Genomic DNA, 21,915 nt, shown 5'->3' with positions numbered 1-21,915 from the left:
ATTTTCTACTTTCACTTTATAATTATCCAATCCATTTATTGGTACTTTTTCACATTTGCTCATTTTTACAAGATGGCCTACTAGCACGGGCACCTGTTATTGTGATTGAAAAAAGTGCAATACCTCTCAAGGCTGTCAATTATGAATGGTGATTGATGAATTACGAACAAACATAAGCCTTAAGCATATGTCAAATGATAATAAGGCTAATCATAAGACAAAGATTTAATAATTACTATAAAAATACACAGGACCAGGGAGACTTGCTCCATCCACAAAGACTACCACCCCACTGTCATATCCTGCCCTTCTAGTAAATAAACACGAAACGAGTGATCTCAGATTTTGGAGCTGGCTTTCTTCAACTCAACTTTTTTTCAAATAGAACTGAACATATTACTACATGAGGGGCCTGATTAGGAGGGGGGGTCTCATCATGATTCACCAGTTGATATTTTTGTCAATCACGATTCACAGAAAATAAATATCCATGATCACAGATCATGAAATATAAAAAGAGTATCCCCAATCAATCTCAATAATAGAGATTCAGAAGCTGGTTGTTTGTGTTGTAGATTGTTTTAATTAAGCTACAATCAAATACATTACTGGTTCATTACTTGTTTACATGTCGAATTCTCCTAGGTTCTAAATTAAATCGCGCCACTTCAACTTTTTAAGCCAAGAAAGACAACTCAATGGAACTCTTTACTTCCATAATGGAAAAGAAAATCACGAGAACGAAATATATGTCTCAATCATGAAGAATGAACATAAAACTCCAATAAAAACGATTCACAAACAATGCTTTCATCATGAATCAGGAAAAATAAATCTGTAGAAAAACGGATCACAATAGTGAAAATGTGCTGATCACGAAGAAAGAAAATAACCGATCAGGCCCCTCATACATGTATTTAGCAAATATCCCATTTGTTATAATGTATTGTCCATTGGAGTCCTCATCTTTTGGACCAACATAAAAGCTGCTCTTTCTGCTCTAGAAACAAGGATATAACAATTTGATCTTTGAAGCCCTTTGGGACTCTAAAAATAAATAGTTATTTCCTCCTCATTTGTGTTATACTATGTGATAAATCAGCCATTGTAAATCTTTGCTTTGTGCTTAAAATGTAAGTTCGATGTGATGTTATAATTTTGATATAGGTAATATATCATGCCCACAAGAACCCATTCATATGGATAGTAAAAGTCCTTCTTCTATATTGTACTATTTACTGCTCTAAATTCACTCTCTAACAAAGAAGAAACTGTTTCACCATCAAATACTTCTAAAGAATTCGAAAAAAAACATGGATTTGTACATTAAAACTCCATATTATTTGTACAGATACTGTTGCAATGATTTATCAGATGTTTCCTGTGTAAAAAGTTTTCTTCATTCACACTGTGAAATAAAAATTTGGTAATTTTACTCTCTGACTTTCTCCTTCCAAAATGTCATATCATCATAAAATTTTTGATTCATATTAAGAAAAAAGCAATAAATTATGGTAAAAATGTATATAATAAATAGTATAATTAATTGGTTATCATGAATAACCAAAATATAATTACTCGTGCAAAGAATGCTTGGAAGATTAAAGTTTTGAAAGTTCCACTTACATTGGCATTGTTAATTCTAGGTGTTCATCTACACAGGTGATAATATTTGGGTTATTCATTTTTTTCCATTAATTATCCTATTATTCTACGATTACTTGGACTGGAAGTGAAACTACTAGGACCTTGATATTGCTCAACTAACTGAGTTTTCTAGGGCTTATCTTGTGATCTACGAATAGAATCAGAATCAGAATTTTTATTGGAATAAAAGCCATAAAGTTTCTAAAAAACATACATGACAAAGATGATGATGCCAAAAAGCATGCATAATTTTTAAGATTTAATATTTGGATTGTGACCAGAGATTTTTATGGAAAGGGACCAGGAACAAGTATTTTCTCTAAAAAGCAACTTGAGTAAAAATATATGGATCTCTTTGAAATTAAATCAAAAGGTGCCATACCACAAGAGAAATGTTGGGATTCAATTTTGGGGATAATTCTTGAACTGTTTAAGAATTGAGGGCCAAAAAGAGTAAGGAACTAACATTTTTCTGATTTCCAGATAATACATGTAACCAGTAAATAAATTGTGCATACTACCAAAAGAAGGCTTACATGTAGATTAATTTCTGAGGTTGTGACATGAACTGATTGAATTCGGAACAAAAACGGGCCATTTCAATTCTTATTCCATTTCAAACATTTTATCACAATCCAAATTCAGAGTTGTATCAAGCTTGAATGTCATTATGGTGTGTCCATATTATTTCCTTGAACTTTTCAGAGTTCTACATCTGTGGTCCTTTCATGCTGTGTCCAGTGAAGAATTTTATTCTTTTTTCTTTCAATCTGGTAGTCTTAGTTTTTGAAATCCGACCAAAACCTAGTTTCAGTTGAATTGTTTTTGGGCATGTACATGGGAAAAACATTTTTAACCAATGTTTTATTTTGAAGTCATCTATTTAATATAAACTTAATCTTATACATTGTACTTGCAGATACCCAGCCCTCAACTTGTAGCCAGCTTGTGATAATTTTAGATACCAATCCAGTTTGGTGGGGACAGAATGCTGCCCTGGGTGATGGGCAAGGTGTAGGTATTGTAAGTTTAGGTTCAAACATTTGTTAGAATCAGGCAAGCTTAAATATGTAAGATGAACAAATGGACAATGTTTGGTTTGTAAATTTAATGACTGATACAAGTGTAATAGGTAAAAGTAGTCAACTCCGCATTGGACTGAATGAAGAGCACGTATGCAATTATTTTTTACTTTATTAAAGCATAATTTGCCATCAAATTTTGATATCAATGCAACATCTTTCTAATTGAGGTGATAGGTACATTTTATAGTATCATTGGTTAATACATGAAAGTCGGGGAACAAGACCACAACTTATGATCTAGTTCACACTCACACAATAAACTCCATTATGTACAATTTATATTATAAGTTTAAAAATCAGAACTTTTAGATGTTATAATATGACGAAACTGCTACATGCATTGTATATGTTTAAAACAGGTCTATTATTTTTTTCAGATAAATCTGTCCAAGTGTCTTGAGAGTGTAATGGTGTTTGCTAATTCCCACTTGATGATGAGCAGTCTTAACCACTTGTCTGTAATTGCAGCACATACAGATAAAAGGTGAGTAGAATATTTCAATATAATTAAAATTATACCTATCAATTGTTCCACTGCAAGTAGGATCTAACAATACTCCATTCTTCTTTCTGTTCTGATGACCTTTCTGGTCAGCCAATCAGAATTTATCTTTCCTGATTTTGAAAGCATTATTCAAAGGAAAAAATCTGAGGATTCTGAAAATGTCATCTGAACAGAAAGGGAGTGTTGCTTCTACATGCAGTGACTGAATTGAACAGTTGATAGGTCTAATTTTAATTAGATTGTAAAATATTTTTGAGAAATTTTGAAGTCATTTCAAGAATAGTATGCATGAAGCTATATGCAAACAGAACAAGATTAGGTATCTAGATTAGAACTTAAATTCCTCCCCTTAAAAAATGTATACTTAGAAAAGTAAAACAAGTTATCTAATTTGGCTTATGTACTATTAAAAGCAAATTAGATTTGAAAGAAGATACAGTACATCCCTCATAATTTGAAAAGTATTCCTTATATGAATTTTTATCAGAATTTAACTACATTTGTATTTGTTCCAATGTACCACTACTTTTATATGCTTTCCTTGATGTGTACATGATCCATGCTCCCATTTTTTAGTAGAATCTGAGTTGGTCATTTGCTTTTAGTTCTTTGTTGTGTATGTCTGTTTTCCATGTCTGGTCTTTGTCCCTGGATTACATTCTTTTGGTTTCTGCTAGAATCCCTTGATTACTCTTTAAAAGGGCAACATATACTGGTTGATGTGTTTGCTTGATTTTCCTATACTCACAGCTCAGAATATAGGTAAGTAGGTATGAATAAAATTACAGACACCTGAAACCTGTTTTAAACAATTATTAATTAATGGCTACTAGAGATTTACCAAACCAAGTTGTGAAATGATATAGTTTGTTGAAAAAAAGCAAAAAAATCTCTTTAATTTTGGGTAGGAATCTTTTTTTGAGTAGATATGGAACAGAAAATAAATGCATTTTTAGTTAAGCCTTATAGCTGCAGATAGTCTGATATGTCTTTATACATTTCAGTGTAGTGCTTTATCCAAATTCTCAGGCAAGTCAGTCAACATCAAAGGATGGACGTTATGAACTTTTCTGTCATATGAATGACCAAATAATAGGCCAAGTCCAGTCACTTGTACTACACAGCATGGAAGAAGCATTATATTCTGATTCTCTGATAGCTGGTTCCTTGGCAATGGCCTTGTGTTATTTAAATAGACTTGAAAAAGAGAATGAACTGAGAGAGGGGAATGTATCATCAAGAGTTCTGGTGGTTAAAGGATCTGAGGATAACCCTGAACAATATATGAATTTCATGAATGCAGTTTTTACTGCACAGAAACAAAATGTTGTGATTGATGCATGTATATTAGACAATGATTCAGGACTGTTACAACAAGCATGCGATATAACAGGAGGAATTTATCTTAGGGTGCCTCAAGTTCATGGGCTTTTGCAATATCTACTGGTTAGTATTTCTGATACAAAAATTTAGGTGTGTTAGTAATTAAAATGGTTTTATAGGCACATCTGTGAAAAAATGGTCAAAACACAATTGATGTAGTCACATTAGCCGTATGAAAGTAAGGCCAAATAAAATCAATTAGTAGATTCTTATCCCAACCCGCCCCTAAAAAATTGAGAAAAACTTTTAAAATTTGGGTGGGAATTTCAAAATTAGAATTTTTTTTCCAGCAGCAAGTTCTTATTGGTGTTTAGGGTTTAAACATGGAAAAACACTCTTACAATGTATAGTTTGATGAAATTAGAATATTTAATACTGTCTACATATATTAGAAATAAGAATAGATATTTTAATGAGGCTTCACTCTCAGGCTTAGATCTATGGAAAGGTGTGTTAAATTGGGAAAAAAAACACTTTTAATTGCATGAAAACTTGATTTTCATGAATCCTGCCCCCAAAAATTGTCTCGCTTTGATTGGCCTAAAATTTGATTTACACTCCTAACCTAAAATTCTGGATCTGTACTGGTTTCCCCCTCTACTTCACATAAAACATCATACAGTCATAATGCACATTTTGTATTAAATGTTTGTTAAATCATTTTAGTGGGTATTCTTGCCAGATCCTCTAGAAAGGCCAAAGTTAACTCTGCCTCCAAAAGTACAGGTCGATTATAGAGCAGCATGTTTTTGTCACAGGAATCTCATTGATATTGGATATGTGTGTTCAGTTTGTTTGTCAAGTAAGTATTTTCATTGTAATACATGTACCGTTACTCAGGATTCAGCAGAACAGTAAATTAAATATAAAGTTCAAAAGTGGACATTGTCATTTCATAAAAAAGATCTCTGATGTGACTTTTTCCTGGAATTCTAAACTTCTTTATTTAGATTTTTCTGTTTTCTGTTTTCCAACAACCAGCACATTTTCTCACCTAGAATTTTCAGTATGTTTTTTTTAATGTTTGGTTTACCCAGTGTATCATGGAACTCATAATCATTAGGCTAAGAAGAAAATGTCTGTTTGAGGTTACATTGGTTTAAAAAATTAGAGTAGGTAGGTAAAATTGTTTCATGTAGACATTTATGGGCAGATTTTTTTACTTTAATAGTGCACAACTAAAAAAATGAAAGCTAAGCAGCAGTTCATAAAAATACCAATAAGGGTAGAAACGGTAACCTTAAATAGACATTTTCTTGGCCTTACAGATGATTTTCTCATCCATGTAGTTATTCCCTAAGCTTACATGCTGGCTCAACCATAAAATCATTGTTGGGTCAGTTGGGTATGGCTCAGACAGGATTATCTAAACTCTTTCATTTATTACACATTCTATATAATCTTGCTCTTGGAAGATAATTTATCTTTTTCCCATCAAACAGAGTTTCAAAAGGCAAAAATAAAAAGGATTGTAATTTGCAAGTGTATTTTATTAATGTAATGTAAATACATGTACTTGCTAGCAAGTTAGTGGACTTGGTTTCATAAAAAAAAGTCTCAAATTGAGATTTTCCTCAAATCCTTTTAAAGTTTTCCTTAAATCTTCAATTTCAGGAAAATCTTATGAAATCAAGCATAGGTATCTTTCTTGTGAGCTACAAGTAAAGTGATTGAATGTTTCATATTTTTATATTATTGTGTAATAATATCAAGTGGTTTTCATTTACATTTCAGTTTTTTGTTCATTCAGTCCAATTTGTCCCACCTGTCAGTAAGTATATTTAAGAAATATTTGTGTACATTTATGTACCAGTTTATATGTGTTGTATGAAATGTTGTTTTCAAATATAATCCTATTGTGGAGGTACAGTGAAACCTGTTTAAACCAAACTGAATTATCCTAAAACCTGTCTAAACCAAACACTTTTAACAGTCCCTTTATATCAATTTAAGGAGGTAGACCTAGGGTAAGGGACATAACTCTTGAAATCAGTGATATGTTTGTATCATATTAAATTTCACCAAAGTCTATCATGCTTTTGTTTACCTAGATTTAACCCACAACTTCGGTTGAAGTGCCTGTACCAAGTCCTGACCATTGTGGTACCAGCTTCTCTGGTGGTGTAATATCTATTTTGCCCGATTTATTTTGGACTTGACTTGATTATGAATTGGATTAGTGTTTGATAATTTTATTGTTACCCTTATTTGAAACCGAATGAAATCAGTCAAGTTACTTTTAAGCTTACATACAAACGTTGCAGTGATTTGTAAGAGTTGTGTCCCTTACCCTAGGTCTACCTCCTTAAATGTATTTTGATGCTTGATTAACTGATACTGTCTAAAGCAAACCAATTTTAATGTTCAAAAGGGGTTCAGGTTAGACAGGTTTTACTGTACTTTTATTAGTAGGGACTAGTTTTCTTAAGGATATCACTGCTGTTGAAAAATAACAAGGATTTCAAAGAATTCAACCCGGTTGTGAAATCTTTTGAGATCTTTAATGTTAGAAAAAAATGATGGGTCAGTGTGCTAGTTTTTGAAATATAGGCATTTGAAACTTTGATGGTAAAAGGATTTTTCTGGAATTTCATTAGGTTTTGTCTTAGTAGGTTTTCTGTATTAAAAATCGAAGAAATAACAAGAATTTCATAAAAAAAATTCTTATATAGAATTTTAGGTGTGTTTAATGAAATTATGGGAAGGAAAGTCAGGATCACTGGTATAAAAAATTGAAAAAAATATCTATGCTATGAAATGGATAAAATCAGAGGAGTCCCAAAGTCTGACCAAATGACTGAACAGGGGCAGCGATCATCTTTAAGGGTAAAAAAGGGATGACATTAGATTTGAAGTTGGCAGGGAGGGGCCTTGCAGTTTTGGTTGGGGCAGAATTTTTATTTTCAAAAATTTGTGAATCTGAAAATTAGTTTTTAAATGCTATATGGCTAGATTCTTCATTTTCATGTATAACACTGTAACAGTTCAGAGGCCAGGTAAAATATTTTTCTTTAAGTTCCAGGTAGTGGAGGTCAGAATATTTATATCTAATATTTTCTCAGGCAAAGATATTTATTTACAAAAACTGTTAGCACTCCCACCCATAGAATTAAAAAGTAGTCATCCTGATGTTTTAGGTCTTAAATTTCACTGCTTTAATCTCAAAGCTCTTTCATTTTTTTTTCAGAACTACATTTAAATTCCTGGGACCACCAAAAATGATGAAAAAGAAAAGTAAAAAACCACAGACTTGATGAATATACACTTCGATAATACATGATCTGTGCTGTGTTTTCTTACGTCACAAATAATACACTTCCATCATGAAGAAATTTTCCAGTGACAACCTCTTGTATCTCTAAATTTAAGTTTTTGGTGCTTTGAGGTCCTGGACCTTCAACTTGTGACTACAACCTTTAACATTTCATTTACATAGGTCAAGGAAACTATGATCAATATAAAACTTTCTAAAGCAGCTGATATAATAAGGCAGTAAATACAAGTCTCACTGATTACATATCTAGTTCTGTATATGTATATATATTTGGTACAAGTTACAGTGTATAACAATGTTTGGAAGGAATGAAAAAAAAGTAAATCACAGTTTTGCCAGCTGCTGAGCAATCATCGGATACATCTCACGTGTTCTGTAGGTCATCTTGTGAGCATCATCAAAATGAGGCTGCAGCCTCTCTTTCACTCTATCAAACCATGCTTTGACCACTGGGTTATCTTCATAAAGTTTCTCCTCATGTACTGCATAAAGCTGAATCAATTCACAAACACCAAGAATATCAGCAACAGAAATTTCATTGCCACACAAAAATTGTTTCTGATCCTTTAGCCATACTTTGTCTAAAAAGTTTACAGTTTTATTTACTTCACCTCTGAACTGTTCAACTTTATTCCAGTCAACTGGACGATTCAGTGCTTTCGGTTCTATAAGCTGAAATTTAAATAAATAAATAAGTCTTATTTAGAGTCAGCATGATATATATAACAATAAACCTAAGTTCTATTGAGCTTTTGACCGATATAAAAATGCAGCATAGAAAAATTCACATCAGTGCTACTTATTAGAAGAATTGAACAAAACAAATATCTCGGTGGGCAGAAAATTATATTTTAGTTTGACATTTCATGTTTATTACTTCACAATTTGGATTAGTTGCTAGTCACATACATATTTAATGCTATAGTACATATTTTAAAAAGACAACACCAATTGATGTGATTGAAGCATTCAGTAAGAGATGTAGACATTTCATCAATTTCTAAGGTGGTAAAAGTACAAAGCTGAATAACTTGATCCCTTTATGATAAAGAAAGAAATAAAGAATTATTTTACATAGCCAGATTTATAATAATTTTTTATAAAAAGCAAGTAAGATCATCTCCTTGTGGTATGCCAATTCGACACCGACCATTTTCATACTCCATTTTTATACAGGAGGTGGGGGGTGCTAAGATTATTTGAAAAAATAAAATTATTCTAAACTTGAGCTTACGGGCAGAAAAAAACTGTATATGATTTAATATCTCCCCCACAGGCACTTGGAACCAGGATTTTTTTTTTAATTTTCCTCAAAAATATCATTAAATCATCTAGATGAAAACTAGGCATAGTAAAAACAGTAATAAATAGGAAGAAAACTAGGCAAATAAATAGCAAGTGGACATGTCGGAGAACATGCATAATAACTCAAATATGGAAACAAAATGACTTAATATTTTTGAGGAAAATTAAAAAAAAAACTGAAAAAAAATCTGGTCCCAAGTGCCTGTGATTCCCCCCATTACTTAACAATGTAGATTTTCAACTCCAATTGCTGTTGTAAACTCGACATCAAAATACCAGCCCCCTCCCATTCATCGAGAATAATATGGCCAGTACCTAGGTGTGTGTGTAAGGTTGTCTCACTATCATTTTCATTGATTATTTGTTTAATCCCTTAATATAGATTCTGAAAAATAGAATAACCTAACTAAGGACACAGACTCTGACAATGTTGACCGAATTAAAAAAAAAACAAGTACTATCTTTTAAAAAAAAGATAGCCGACGCGGTAAAATTCTATAATTTTCTACATTTCATTCAGGAAATAAAACATGTTACGCAATTTCGATACAGTTTTTTTTTTCGAACGCCACTAATTTATCAGTATTTCGCCAATGGGGAAACAGAATTGCGATCAGGTGACTTGCGTTTTCCATAGAAGAGGGTCTTTAAGGTCAAAGAGTAAAAAGCGAAAAAGATACCGACTGCGTCGGAAAAAAGATGCTATGATAAAATAATATCTTGATTAAAACGTTTTTGCTTCTGTTAGTGTACTTGAACACTTACCAGGTTTCTAAAAAGCCAAGCACATTTGAGTCTCGTATTCCACTGTTGCCAATTCAAATACTCATCCACTCTGACCTGAGCTTGTAAGTTCTTTCTAGGGTACCAGTGTTCAGGCAAATTGTATTTAACCGTCAGATACTTGAAGATTGCAACACTGTAATTAAAAACGAAATTTCCAGAAAGACACACTATTGATATTACAAAGCCTTACACAACATGGTTTAATATAAATTATATTTGTTTATATATTTAACCAGGTTTCATGTCGATGGGACATATTTTACAACTAGGCATTAGTCAACTTGAAGCATAGTTCACGAATGAATGAACCGACGGAGGAAATAAATATATCGTTACAGTAAAAGTTCAATATCGCTAATTATCATATAAAATAGCGATTCCCAAGTACCATTTTAGGCTCTCCCATAAAATTTTCCTTCACTTCTATCATTTATTTTGCGTTCATACAAATTACGATCATAATACAAGGACTTGCTTCAAGTCGAGTTAAAATAGTGACCCAATTTACCGGTAAGAACCACGATAAGCACCACAGGGCCTACAAAGAAATACTAAATGATCCTATATGAATTTTGTCTTTATTTCGCATTATTTTTAATAAAAATTATCAGGAGAATCAATAAATTTTAACAATGGATGAATTGAGTTCGCAATGTCGAAAAAAACACTCAATTTCATTCTGTGAAATTATACAATATACAATATAAAACACCCGTCATCTCTGTATCTTCCATAAAACAATATTTTGTTTTTTGTTTCGAATCTGTTGAAGACTTGCTTAATAATTTTATATGCAGTAATATCACAAATTTCGGGGCTACATTTAGAGCCCATACTTGCTCCTATTACTTGACGGTAACATTTTTCATTAAATTCGAAGAAATTATTTTCCAAAACGAACTTCAATAGAGTTCGAATAGACTTTTGGTTAGGGCATGGTATAGTGTAATCTGATTCTACCCTAGTTTTGTAGCTTTCTTCAACAGCGTCCAAGATTTCTGTGAACTGTAGATTCGTATTCATACTAGTTAGATCGAAATCTACCAGCAGACAATCTCTATCTGCTTTTAAAGTTTCGATTTTGTTGATAAAGTCTAAACTATCTCTTATGTAACTGTTTTGTCTTTTCACAATGGGAATCAGAAAGTAGTCAATAAATTTGCATATTCTTTCAGTTACCGAGTTTATTTGTGATATTCTAGGACTGCATGGTGGTAATTGATCTATGTTTGCTTTTCTTTTATGTCCTTAATGGTGTTTTCATCCAGTTTATGGATTTTAGGTAATATAATGTGCCTAGTCAAGGCCCATTCGCATTGATGCCACGAGGAAACAAATGCGTTGTCCCATCAACCTCACGGTTGTAAAATAACCGACCGATTGTGAACTTCCGATAGGTTAGGAAGGTTAGTTTCTGTGTAGTGTATTGTTTCTAATTGTCGTAAGCCCTCATTTATATATTTATTCCTGTCTAAAATGCAGATCGTCGTCCTTTTATTGCTATTTAAGAAGATTACATCTGACACATTACTTAATGACTTTAACACAGGCATCTGTGTTTGCGTGAAGTTTGACCTTGTAGTTGTTAATTTCAATACAAAAAAAAAAAAAAAAACAACAAAATATTGTTCTATTGAAGATACACAGATGACGGATTTTTTTTTATATACAATGGAACACAGAATGAAATTGAATGTTTTTTTCGAACATCCATTGTTGAAATTTACGTTCAACATATCAAATTCAATATTCTAAGATACTTGTACCTACAAAGTGAACGTTTTGAAATAGATGGAATATTTGATATACGTAGCTACATAAAACCAACTGATACTCATCAATTCCTCCACAAATCATCAATGCCCAGTAACTGCGTTTTCTCGGGATTTATAAAAGGGGAAACTATATCAGACATATTAGAAACAACAGTAACATGGAAAATTTGTCGAAAATACTTCATGAATTTAAGATATTTTTATTAAAAAGAGGATATTAAGAAAATTTGATCTACACCAACATGGAATCGGCTCTATTAAACAGACGTTTGAACTATTGAGAAAACAAGACAGGGACACTAATGGCATCCCATTAGTTTTTATTACAAAATACCACTTTTGCTTGAAAAAAATTGGCAAACTAATTAAAAAACACTTTAAAGTGTTAATGAAAGATGAAGACTGTAAGAAAAGATTCGACTGTCAACCTCTATTGCATACAGCAGATACAAAAATATCTAAGAATTTCTTACACATTCTCGTTTGCGCAATATCTAAGTCAGACTCCTGACGAAGCAGGCTTGGATCTTGTTTATAATAGCCACGAGGAGCCGATGCTAAGTCCTACTTCGAGATGCAGAAACACCATAAGGTGTAGAGTCCGAGAAGTGGGCGTACGTGGCTGATGGGCATCAATATCAATTCAAAAAGTTTTCAATCTCACAAATAAGAAGCTAACAGATGATGAATACATAATATTAGGAAAAGGACTAACATTAATTCATATACCGTCAAATTGCAAAATTACAAAATCAATAATGAATGATCTTATAGAATATTCAAGAAAAATGAGGTGTCGATATTTTTGCAACACGAATAACGATGACACAATACACCCATTTAGAATGAAATCATACTTCAATCCAATTCCAATTTGTAATACGTTAAAAAAAATCTTTTTTCTGACAAAGCTAGAATTATCAAACATACAATTAAAAAGTACAAGGTCAAATTTCACACAAACACAGATGTCTGTATTAAAGTCATTAAGTAATATGTCAGATGTAATCTTCTCAAAAAGCGGTAAACACACGACGATCTGCATTTTAGAAGGAATAAATATATAAATGAGGGCTTACGACAATTAGAAACAATACACTACACTACACAGAAACTAACTTTCCTAACCTATCGAAAGTTCACAATACGATCAAATCATTTATCGATCGGTTATTTGACAACCGTGAGGTTGATGGGAAAGAGTAATCAAGGGAACCAAGGTTATAGCGGTAATCAAAAGAATGTAATCCCGGGACAAAGACCAGACACGGAAAACAGACGTACACAACAAAGAACATAAAGTAACTAAAATCATACATACAAAGTAACAAAAGCAAATGAGCAACTCGGACTCCACTAAAAACTGGGAGCATAGACCAGGTGCACCGGTAGGGTAAGCGTCCTCTGTTTTTCTAGAAACACACGCCGAGTTGCTCATAAAAAGTCAAGTCCGGGGTAGACAAACGAGGGAAGGAAAACTATGACCCGTTGAATAAATCAGTTTTCATGGTGCTGATGGATACACGATAACGATCCACGAGTTCATGATGACGACCATAAAACTACTGTAGTGATGACTTCAATCTTGTAGCAACATAACCCTGTTCCATGGGACAACGCATTGGCTTCTTCGTGGCAAAGAATACAAAGTAACTAAAGTGAATGAGCAACTCGGGCTTCACTGAAAACAGAGAGCATAGACCAGGTGCATCGGTAGGGTAGGCGTCCCCTGTTTTTCTAGAAACACTCGCCGAGTTGCCCATAAAAAGTCAAGTCCAGGGTAGCCGAGACAGGACAGGATGACTATGACACATTGAACAAATCAGTTTTCATGGTGCAGATGGATACGCTGTAACGATCCACGAGTTAATGACGACCATAAAATTTCTGTAATGATGATTTCAATCTTGTAGCGCATAACCATGTTCCAGAATCCTAATTGTAAATAGTCTAGCGCGATACAAATAAATCTGCGTAGTTACTGCATGCTCTGGCATAACGTATGCTTCGTGATATGGAAAATACATACTCAGTCGCTAAAGTGATGTTGCCACAGATGAATGGAAAGTTTACAATACGAAATGAAAAGACATCGCATTTGTCGTATAGTTTGGTTAATAATTTTCATTTACCATCGACCCCTAAATGTAAGTAAAGATATGATGATGACTTTACAGTGTCTGTAATATTCTTAATGAAGTTCTTTTGGATAGATATGATGTACAAAATCTCCGAAACTAGGATTGTTTAACATTAATACGGCATATATGTAGAGGAAACTGAGATTAAAAGATCTAGCTAAGCGATGTTCCTTCTTTTGGAACAGATATGAGACAAAGTCAGTCTCATAAAAGAGAATGAATAGGTCAGGTCAGCAAGTAGAGGAGCATAATTTGTTCCCACTGGAATGTCGACCGTTTTTTTGAAAAACGCGTCCATCACACTGGACAAATATGTTGTCGATTTCAAATTCCAGCGCCTTGACAACAACTTATTCGGTATATATGGAAGATGATTTGGAATCGTTTGTTACAAAGAGTAATAAAGGTATCCAAGATTCTAGCAGAAACCAAAATAATGTAATCCAAGGACAAAGACCAGAAATGGAAAAGAGACACACACAACACAGAACATAAATTAACCAAACATTACATACACAAAGTAACGAAAGTAAATGAGCAACCCGGACTCCACTAAAAAACCTGGAAGCACGGACTAGAAGCACCGACAGAGTAACCGTCTTCTGCTTTTAAAGAAACACCCGCCGAGTTGTATAAAAAGTTGAAAAATCATAGGTTTTAATGCTATTGCATTTTGATAATAATCTTGAATTGATTGAGGGTTTTCAGAAGATCTTTCGAATGTTTCAGGATCTATATTGAATTAATACAACTACGGGAGTAATAAGTGTTGTGGTAGGACTGAAGACCCTCTTTGTTAGCTGTGAGTATAGAAGTTAAAAGTTTTGAAACAGGTTGGTGGTGCATTTTGCAGCTCCATCTATGTAGCGTTGTTTTTATGAATTCTTTTTGGAGGAAATAAGTACATAGACGGTAGATCACAATCATCGTCTTTGGCAGAAAGACCAACATAAGATAACAGATTTATGGTTTTCCACGATCTCTTCTTTGGAGAGTGTGGTAGCAATATAGGTCTTTTCCTACAGTTACCTCTGATAATATATATTGAATACAATGCGTTTTACCACAGAAACAATGTTTTTTGGGCTTTGTCTGCTGATACGACAACATATTTGTTATGTATAGTAGACAATGTTTTTGAAAACTGATGTGACATTGACACTCACTGACCTACTTAAAACTTTCAAACGTTTCGAAATTAAAGAATGTACAGCCTTTACCCACTCTGACGGGGAATCAATCTCTTCATGACCTCGTTTCACCCATTTTCTTGCGTAGTCTTCCTAAAAGTGTGAAATTCTTGGCAAATGTCAAAATGTTGGCAACAGTAATGAGTATGTAATATTTTGCAGTATAACCAAACCATAACATATTTCTCATGCACCACTACTATCTAGTTTCTCATTCATTACACATATGTATAATGAAGCACATTTCAAAATAGGGTAAGAAATGGATATATTTTACTTAACTTCCCCAAAGAACTTCAGATAAAGGACACCACAGACAAAATTTGAAGTCAGCTTATTATATATCTTAAAGGAAAACTCATTATCAAACTAAACGACAAACACGATGATTTCTCTTCTGTATTGTCAACTTTGTTTATGGCAACATTCCTTCAGCACCTGCATATGGAGTTTTGAATCATAGGTTTGCTGTTACGTCCCCAGTTGGACCGGGAAGGACTAGCTATGACATTCCCGGCACGGCTATAGCACTTTCGGCGGCTCAAATTCCGTAAAGTTGAAAATAATTTTGAAAAGTGGACCAGTCAACAATCGAAGTGCAATATTTTATTAACAAGAAATAACCAAAATAACAATTACAATTTAAAGAGGTAAACCTAGGGTAAAGGACATAACTCATGAAATCAGTGATATGTTTGCATCATATTCAACTTCATTAAAGCTTCTCAAGCTTTCGTTTGAAGCAGAATAAACTGAATCCAAGTTGATTAGATGCTTACATAAAATTGTTGTAAAATGGTGAATACAAACGTTCCAATGATTTTTAAGAGTTGCGTCCCTTACCCTAGGACTACCTCTTCAGCAGTAGTAAAATGGCAACCCGGGTTGAAGTATGGGCAAGGTGCTCCGATATAGGGTAGGCGTCCTATGCTTTTCTACTAGAATTACCAGCCGAGTTGCTTATAAAATGTCTTGTCCCGGGTAGACGAACGAAAAAAGGCAAACTATGACACAGTGAAAAAACCGTTTGGCATGGTGCACCTGGATTTAAATAACACCAAACAACCAATTTAATTCACTCAGAAACGTAACTTAACCTCTTTATTAGAAAGTATGTTTTACTTCCGACTCTTATGGAAACCTCCACGCATGTCAAATGGACCTTATACATTGATTGGACTATCCGTTTTGTTCACTGGAGCCATGGTGCAGTCCGTTTAAAAAATACTTGGTACATGTTTAATGGACCCACTGGTCCATTTATATATCGATTGGACCATTCGCTTTGTTCACAGGTCCCATGGTTCTTAGTCCGTTTTTGGTCGTTCATATGCGTGAAATACACGAATATGTACCTGGTACCATAGATTTTCACGGTAAGCTGGGCTCCGAAGCCTTACAGAATCCCTGGCACGTTTAATGGACCCACCAGTCCATTTATATATCGATTGGACCATCCACTTTGTTCACAGGCTCCATGGTGCTGAGTCCGTTTTTGGCGTTTCATGTGTGAAATACACAAATATGCATTTACATGGTCTGCTGGACTCAAGACCCTCACAAAATCCCTTGCACATGTTTAATGGAACAACCGGTCCATTTATATATCGATTGGACCATCCGCTTTGTCCATAGGCCTATGGTTATAAGTCCGTTTTTGGCGTTTCATGTGTGAAATACACAAATATGCATTTACATGGTCTGCTGGACTCAAGACCCTCATAAAATCCCTGGCACATGTTTCATGGACCCACCGGTTCATTTATATATCGATTGGAGCATCCGCTTTGTTCACATGCCTCATGGTTCTAAGTCCGGTTTTGGCGGTTCATATACGTGAAAAACATGAATATGTATATGCATGGTCCGCTGGCCTCAGAACCCCCATAAAATCCCTGGCAAATGTTTAATGGATGTACTGGCCCATTTATAAATCAATTGGACTATTCGTTTTGTTCACAGGCCCTATGGTGCTTGGTCCGCTTGTTGTGGTTCATATGCGTGAAATACACGAGTTTGTATTTTAAGCAAAGATTTACATTGTCCGCTGGGCTCTGGACCCTTAAAAAATCATTGGCACATGTCTAATGGACCCACTGATTCATTTATATATCGATTGGGTCATTCATTTTGTTCACAGGCCCCATGGTGCTAAGTCCGCTTTTATTTGGTTGTAACCCGTAACTGGTGAGCTTCCCCTACCGGACATGTCCGGATTTTACTGGTGGTGCTTATCGTGGTATTTGCATCGTATTTGTATTACTATTATAAGTCCCAATTATCTAAACAGATGACTGCATTATAGGGTTTGTAAGTCTCGTTCTAGTTTCAGTTTCCCTTCCGGAATTTTCGAAGTAGAACGTATTGAAAAATCCGAAGACCCACCTGCATTTTATTGTTTACTTCCAGGAAATCGGAGTGCTGCATCACAATGCAAAATCTTCTATTTTTATACCTTTTTAAAATTTTTTATCCTGTATAGCTAGATATTGGTCATTTTTTAACAGTATTTTACACAGGAAGATATTTTGCTTTTTATGTTGAACTCAGTGCTACGTTAATGACGAATCTCAATGCATTTGTATGGTAGACGAGGACCCATTCTCGTGAAAACGCGGAGTCACGTGACGAGACTTACATATCTATTGTAGTGGAAACAATAAAAAGTAAATGAGCCGAAGGATTCTCTAAAGTCTGGGAACAAGAACCAGGAGCACAGACACGGTATATTCCTTTGTCCCTTACACTCGCCTGCAGCTTCCCAGTGTTTTTGAACGATTTTATAGTTGATTGATTGTTGGGGTTTAACGCCCGAGCAGTAATACTGCAGCTACAATGTATATTAAAGCGATGAACAAGAAATAGATGATAAAATGAACACATGAAATGTTGATGATGATATGAAAAAAAGGATGGGACACAGATATTTGTTATGATTTTTTCTACGTTGATTCATGAATCTAGTTTTAGGTACGAAGCCGACGTAATGGCGTCTATATAGCTGGTTTGTACTAATATCAAGTTCTTTGAAGTAAATGACAGAAAACCGAATTAAATCGAGGTGTTTTAAATTATAGTTACACATTAAAAGCAAAATTAGTGACAAAAGGAACAATGTCCAACTTCATACGTTCGGGCTTGTAATAATAAAACAAATTTGATCGGCGATTAGGGGGACACTTATTTCCCATTGGAATTTCAATTTTTCTTTGAAAAAAAAAGCGATGTCCACATTTCATCATTATACCAAATAATGCAAATAAATGCCATATGTGCAAAATAAAATTGGGAGTATGGTAAAAAATGTTAATTCAGTCCTAAAGAAGGAAGGATTATGCAGGCGGCGTCGTCTAAGTTATTGCCCTTCATATTTTAGGTTTCATTTTGCGGCACAATCAGAACTACTCGGCTATTTCCGCTACACTAAAAAATAACCTTTTTCTTTTGTGTAACTAGAAAGGCTGGGGTGTTCCAATTGCTTGCGGCAATGACCATAATGATATATACCTCTCTGTCAAAATAAATCCATCGTCATCTATCACCGGCACAAGGCTGAATGGATTGATCTTCTTGTATTCATCAGAATAATGTTCTCCTAAAAGTAAATAGATAAAATATAAACAATTATTCACAACTCATCTTTAAAGCATGCAGGCACTTCATGCACAGGCTTGTTAACAAGCGCCTGTGCGCTCATGTCTCACCCAATGTGCAGAAGTTTCGAGCAAACAGGAGCCAAATTCTGGCGAAGTCCCATTTATCTTTTTTTCTTTTGTTAATCAGAATTATCGTTAGAACAAATTTCAAACTTTTTCGCTAAAAACTTCTTAAAACTATAGAAAATTTTGAAAATGCATCTCTGTCTGTGGCTGAACTCTAAAAAACATTGATACTTGCACATGGAAAAATCTACAGATATCCCTTTACGTTAAGTTTTGCGTCCTTTAGCACCACAACTTATAATTTGTACCAGTGCATTTTTTGCACATTATTGTTTTTTAAATGTGAACTCGATCATTTGCATCAATAATGTTGTTATTCGATTGCACAACTTACATACATAAGCAGTATGGTAACATTTCAAACATTTTAGAGAAATTTCTGGCTGGAACAGGCAATGCATAAACTGGCGGTGCGAGTCTTTTTTTAATAAATAATTTGATTTCTATCTTTAAAAAAGCTACAGATAAATATTCAAATAATATTTTTATCTTGTTTTAAAATCAATACATATAGAGAGTAAAATTACAAACGGACAAACCGAAACAATACAGTCAAACACATGAATTGTTCTAAAAAAGGCTCGAACTTTTTAACTCAGATCTATAACAAACACGTTTTCTCGGCGACTGATTTCACCGCTCTCAAACATATTCACTTATTCTCTTTCTCTAAGTCCTGACTGCAGCAGTGTTTGTACTTCTGCTTAACAAACATGTAATGTTTCATACATTCATGGTACACAATATTATAAAACAAAAATACCTTTACAGCATGTGTACAGGTACATGTAGACTGGTGCAAACTTGGGAGGATGGTTTCCCACTGGCATTATTTTTTCAATTAGAAAAAAAGAATGATACCTCTAAGAATATGAAAATGACGCGGGATCGTGGACCCGCACCTCATTTTTGAAATTTATTTTGATGCTATATTTTCTTTGTTGAAACAAAGTTTATGTTACAATGTGTTGTAAAGTGAAGCCTTCGTTAACCCATCATCGGGTTTATAGGCCAATCCAAAAGAGCGTTAGTCCGCCCCTTTATTCTGAAACTGAGTTGACAATTTTTATAATTTTTATTATTTTACATGGAAAATAAATTAAAAATATTGAACTTGGAAAATAACTGAATAATAATGCAGGTAAATCCAATATTGGTTATTGTACTATTAACACAAGTGAATACATTAAACATGCGTATTTTGTAACAATTTTCTTGAGGAAAAAATCAGGGAGTCCGTAGGTTATCCCCCCTGTAAATGTAAATAAAAAGTCAAAGGACAACGATTTTAACAATCAGACTAAATGTCATACTTCAAGGGATCAAAAATTCATACTTCAAATAATAAAAAATGAAGTCAATTCATGATAAACCACAATAAAAACGAAATGGAAATAAATGGGTAAACCGAACGCCATCATGAGCTTATGAAACAGGTGCACCGGCAGAGTATGTATAAAACAATATCTAGAAGAAACAGCCAACTAGAGTAACTAATTAAATTGTAATTAGAGATCATGAAATTCCTCTGACATGACGGAAAAAATTGGAACTGGTCCTGCTTTTCCAGCATCATTGCAGAGTCCATAGGATTTCTTTTACTTTACTAGGATTGACAGTCTAGAAAATCTTTTTGTAAACGAGAAATTTTATACACCGGTCTCATAATCAGAGTTCAGTCCAATTGCAGTATACAAAACCGCCCCCTTTCCCATTATATATCATTGGATAAGGATATAAAAAGACGGGTTACTTAAAAGAATCCAAATGGGGAAGTTTGGAATCGATGCATTTTTTCTAATTTCATGTAGTGAATAAAGCGGTCGATGAAAAATAATTTTCAAAAGATATGTAAAGGTACATTTTTCGTGTCGAAAGTATTTAGAAATCATTTATTTGTCAACAAATATAAATTCTATTCGAAAAAAAATATCATATTTCTTAATCCCTTTTGGGATTCACCACCACCAAGTCAAAACAAAAAAATATCTCCTGCGCCGAACCCCAAAAGGGTTACAAAAATTCATTTTGTAATATTAAAAATTATTTTTAAGACTAGAAATTCAATTGAATTTTTAATATGAAAAAAAGTGATATTAGAAATCAAATTTGTAATATTAGACATCAAAGTTGTCATATAAAAAAATTGAAATTGTAGTATAAGAAAATGAATTTGTAATATTAGAAAACAAATTCGTAATATCAAAAAAAATTAATATTAGAAAACACTTATTTTGTAATATTAGAAAAAATTCTTTTTTTATATTACAAAATCATTATTTAATATTATAAAATATTTTATCACACATTTAGTAATTGAATTTATAAAATTAGGAAATTGATTTGTTATATTAGAAAATGAATTTCTAACATTAAAAAAATCACTTTGCAATATTGCAAAGTCAGTCACAATTTTTAATATTACAAAATAATTTTCTAATATTAAAAAATTGTAATTGGATACAACAAATCCATTTTCTAATATTAGAAAATCAATTTCTAATATTAAAAAATCATTCGAATTTTTAATATAAAAAAATGATTTTTGAGGGTTTTGTAATATAAAATCAAATTTTTAATATTAAAAAAAATCATTTTTTAATATTAGGAAACACTCATTTTTGCGCACTTTGGCTTGCCATATATTTCCAGGGGCGTAGCAGTAGTACCCCCCCCCTAATTTTTGCAAAGCATGGGTTGCCAGGGGTAGATTTAGGCGATTTAAGGTTGAAACTTTAATTTCTCGCAAATTTTATCACTAAAGATATTTACATTGCACCCACTCTAGAAGAATATTTCAAAAATTTAACCTAAAAAATAAACTTTAAAGTTACCTTTCCTCAACGCAACAGGCCTTGGTTCGAATGGTATTTTGTTCAGCTTCAGAAAAATGTATACAGCCCTACTCGGCTGTGACATCAAATCGTAGAAATATTTGAGGACCATTTTCTAGCAAAACTGCAGCTGTCGAACTATGAGGTCACAATGTAGCACACCATGAAAGCGATAAATTATGACCTTTGTGTCATCGCTTATGAAGTTTTGTTTTGAAAATTAAACGTAAAAAGTATATAAGTTTCACGCATTTAATAATCAAGTGAA

The 21,915-nt window shown here is 33.4% G+C and overlaps 2 protein-coding genes across 3 annotated transcripts; one reads left to right on the top strand and one right to left on the bottom strand.

The window, feature by feature from the left end:
• Positions 1–27: 27 nt before the first annotated feature.
• LOC148606515 (general transcription factor IIH subunit 3-like) lies at positions 28–8,971 on the top strand. 2 transcript variants are annotated; one of them, XM_088546658.1, is made up of 7 exons: positions 28–148; positions 2,567–2,661; positions 3,110–3,216; positions 4,242–4,683; positions 5,287–5,422; positions 6,355–6,391; positions 7,808–8,971. In XM_088546658.1, the coding sequence occupies exons 1-7, from the start codon at positions 142–144 to the stop codon at positions 7,872–7,874; spliced, it is 891 nt and encodes a 296-aa protein (XP_088402784.1). In that variant the 5' UTR covers positions 28–141; the 3' UTR covers positions 7,875–8,971. The 2 variants fall into 2 exon arrangements, with proteins under 2 accessions (XP_088402784.1, XP_088402783.1); XM_088546657.1 differs by having other exon boundaries at positions 2,567–2,670.
• Positions 8,130–21,905, bottom strand: LOC148606514 (glutathione S-transferase theta-1-like). The gene is made up of 4 exons (XM_088546659.1): positions 21,648–21,905; positions 18,599–18,686; positions 9,965–10,118; positions 8,130–8,566 (listed from the first exon to the last, which is right to left on the bottom strand). The coding sequence occupies exons 1-4, from the start codon at positions 21,757–21,759 to the stop codon at positions 8,219–8,221; spliced, it is 702 nt and encodes a 233-aa protein (XP_088402785.1). The 5' UTR covers positions 21,760–21,905; the 3' UTR covers positions 8,130–8,218.
• Between the last annotated feature and the right edge of the window lie 10 nt (positions 21,906–21,915).

This window comes from Perna viridis, chromosome 9 (assembly GCF_037379345.1).
Source record: "Perna viridis isolate PV_CMFRI_1.1 ecotype Kerala chromosome 9, ASM3737934v1, whole genome shotgun sequence".
Lineage (NCBI taxonomy): Eukaryota > Metazoa > Mollusca > Bivalvia > Mytilida > Mytilidae > Perna > Perna viridis.
The sequence above is the reverse complement of the archived record's forward strand: the minus strand, read 5'-3'. Positions and strand labels throughout refer to the sequence as shown.

Coding starts and splice junctions, on each gene's coding strand:
- LOC148606515 (XM_088546657.1), top strand. Junction 3,217..4,241: donor GCAGCACATACAGATAAAAG/GTGAGTAGAATA, acceptor TATACATTTCAG/TGTAGTGCTTTATCCAAATT. Junction 5,423..6,354: donor GTGTTCAGTTTGTTTGTCAA/GTAAGTATTTTC, acceptor TTTACATTTCAG/TTTTTTGTTCATTCAGTCCA.
- LOC148606514 (XM_088546659.1), bottom strand. CDS start 21,759: ATGGTCCTCAAATATTTCTACGATTTGATGTCACAGCCGAGTAGGGCT. Junction 18,687..21,647: donor GCCTGTTGCGTTGAGGAAAG/GTAACTTTAAAG, acceptor ATTTACTTTTAG/GAGAACATTATTCTGATGAA. Junction 10,119..18,598: donor GGATTTATTTTGACAGAGAG/GTATATATCATT, acceptor TTTTAATTACAG/TGTTGCAATCTTCAAGTATC.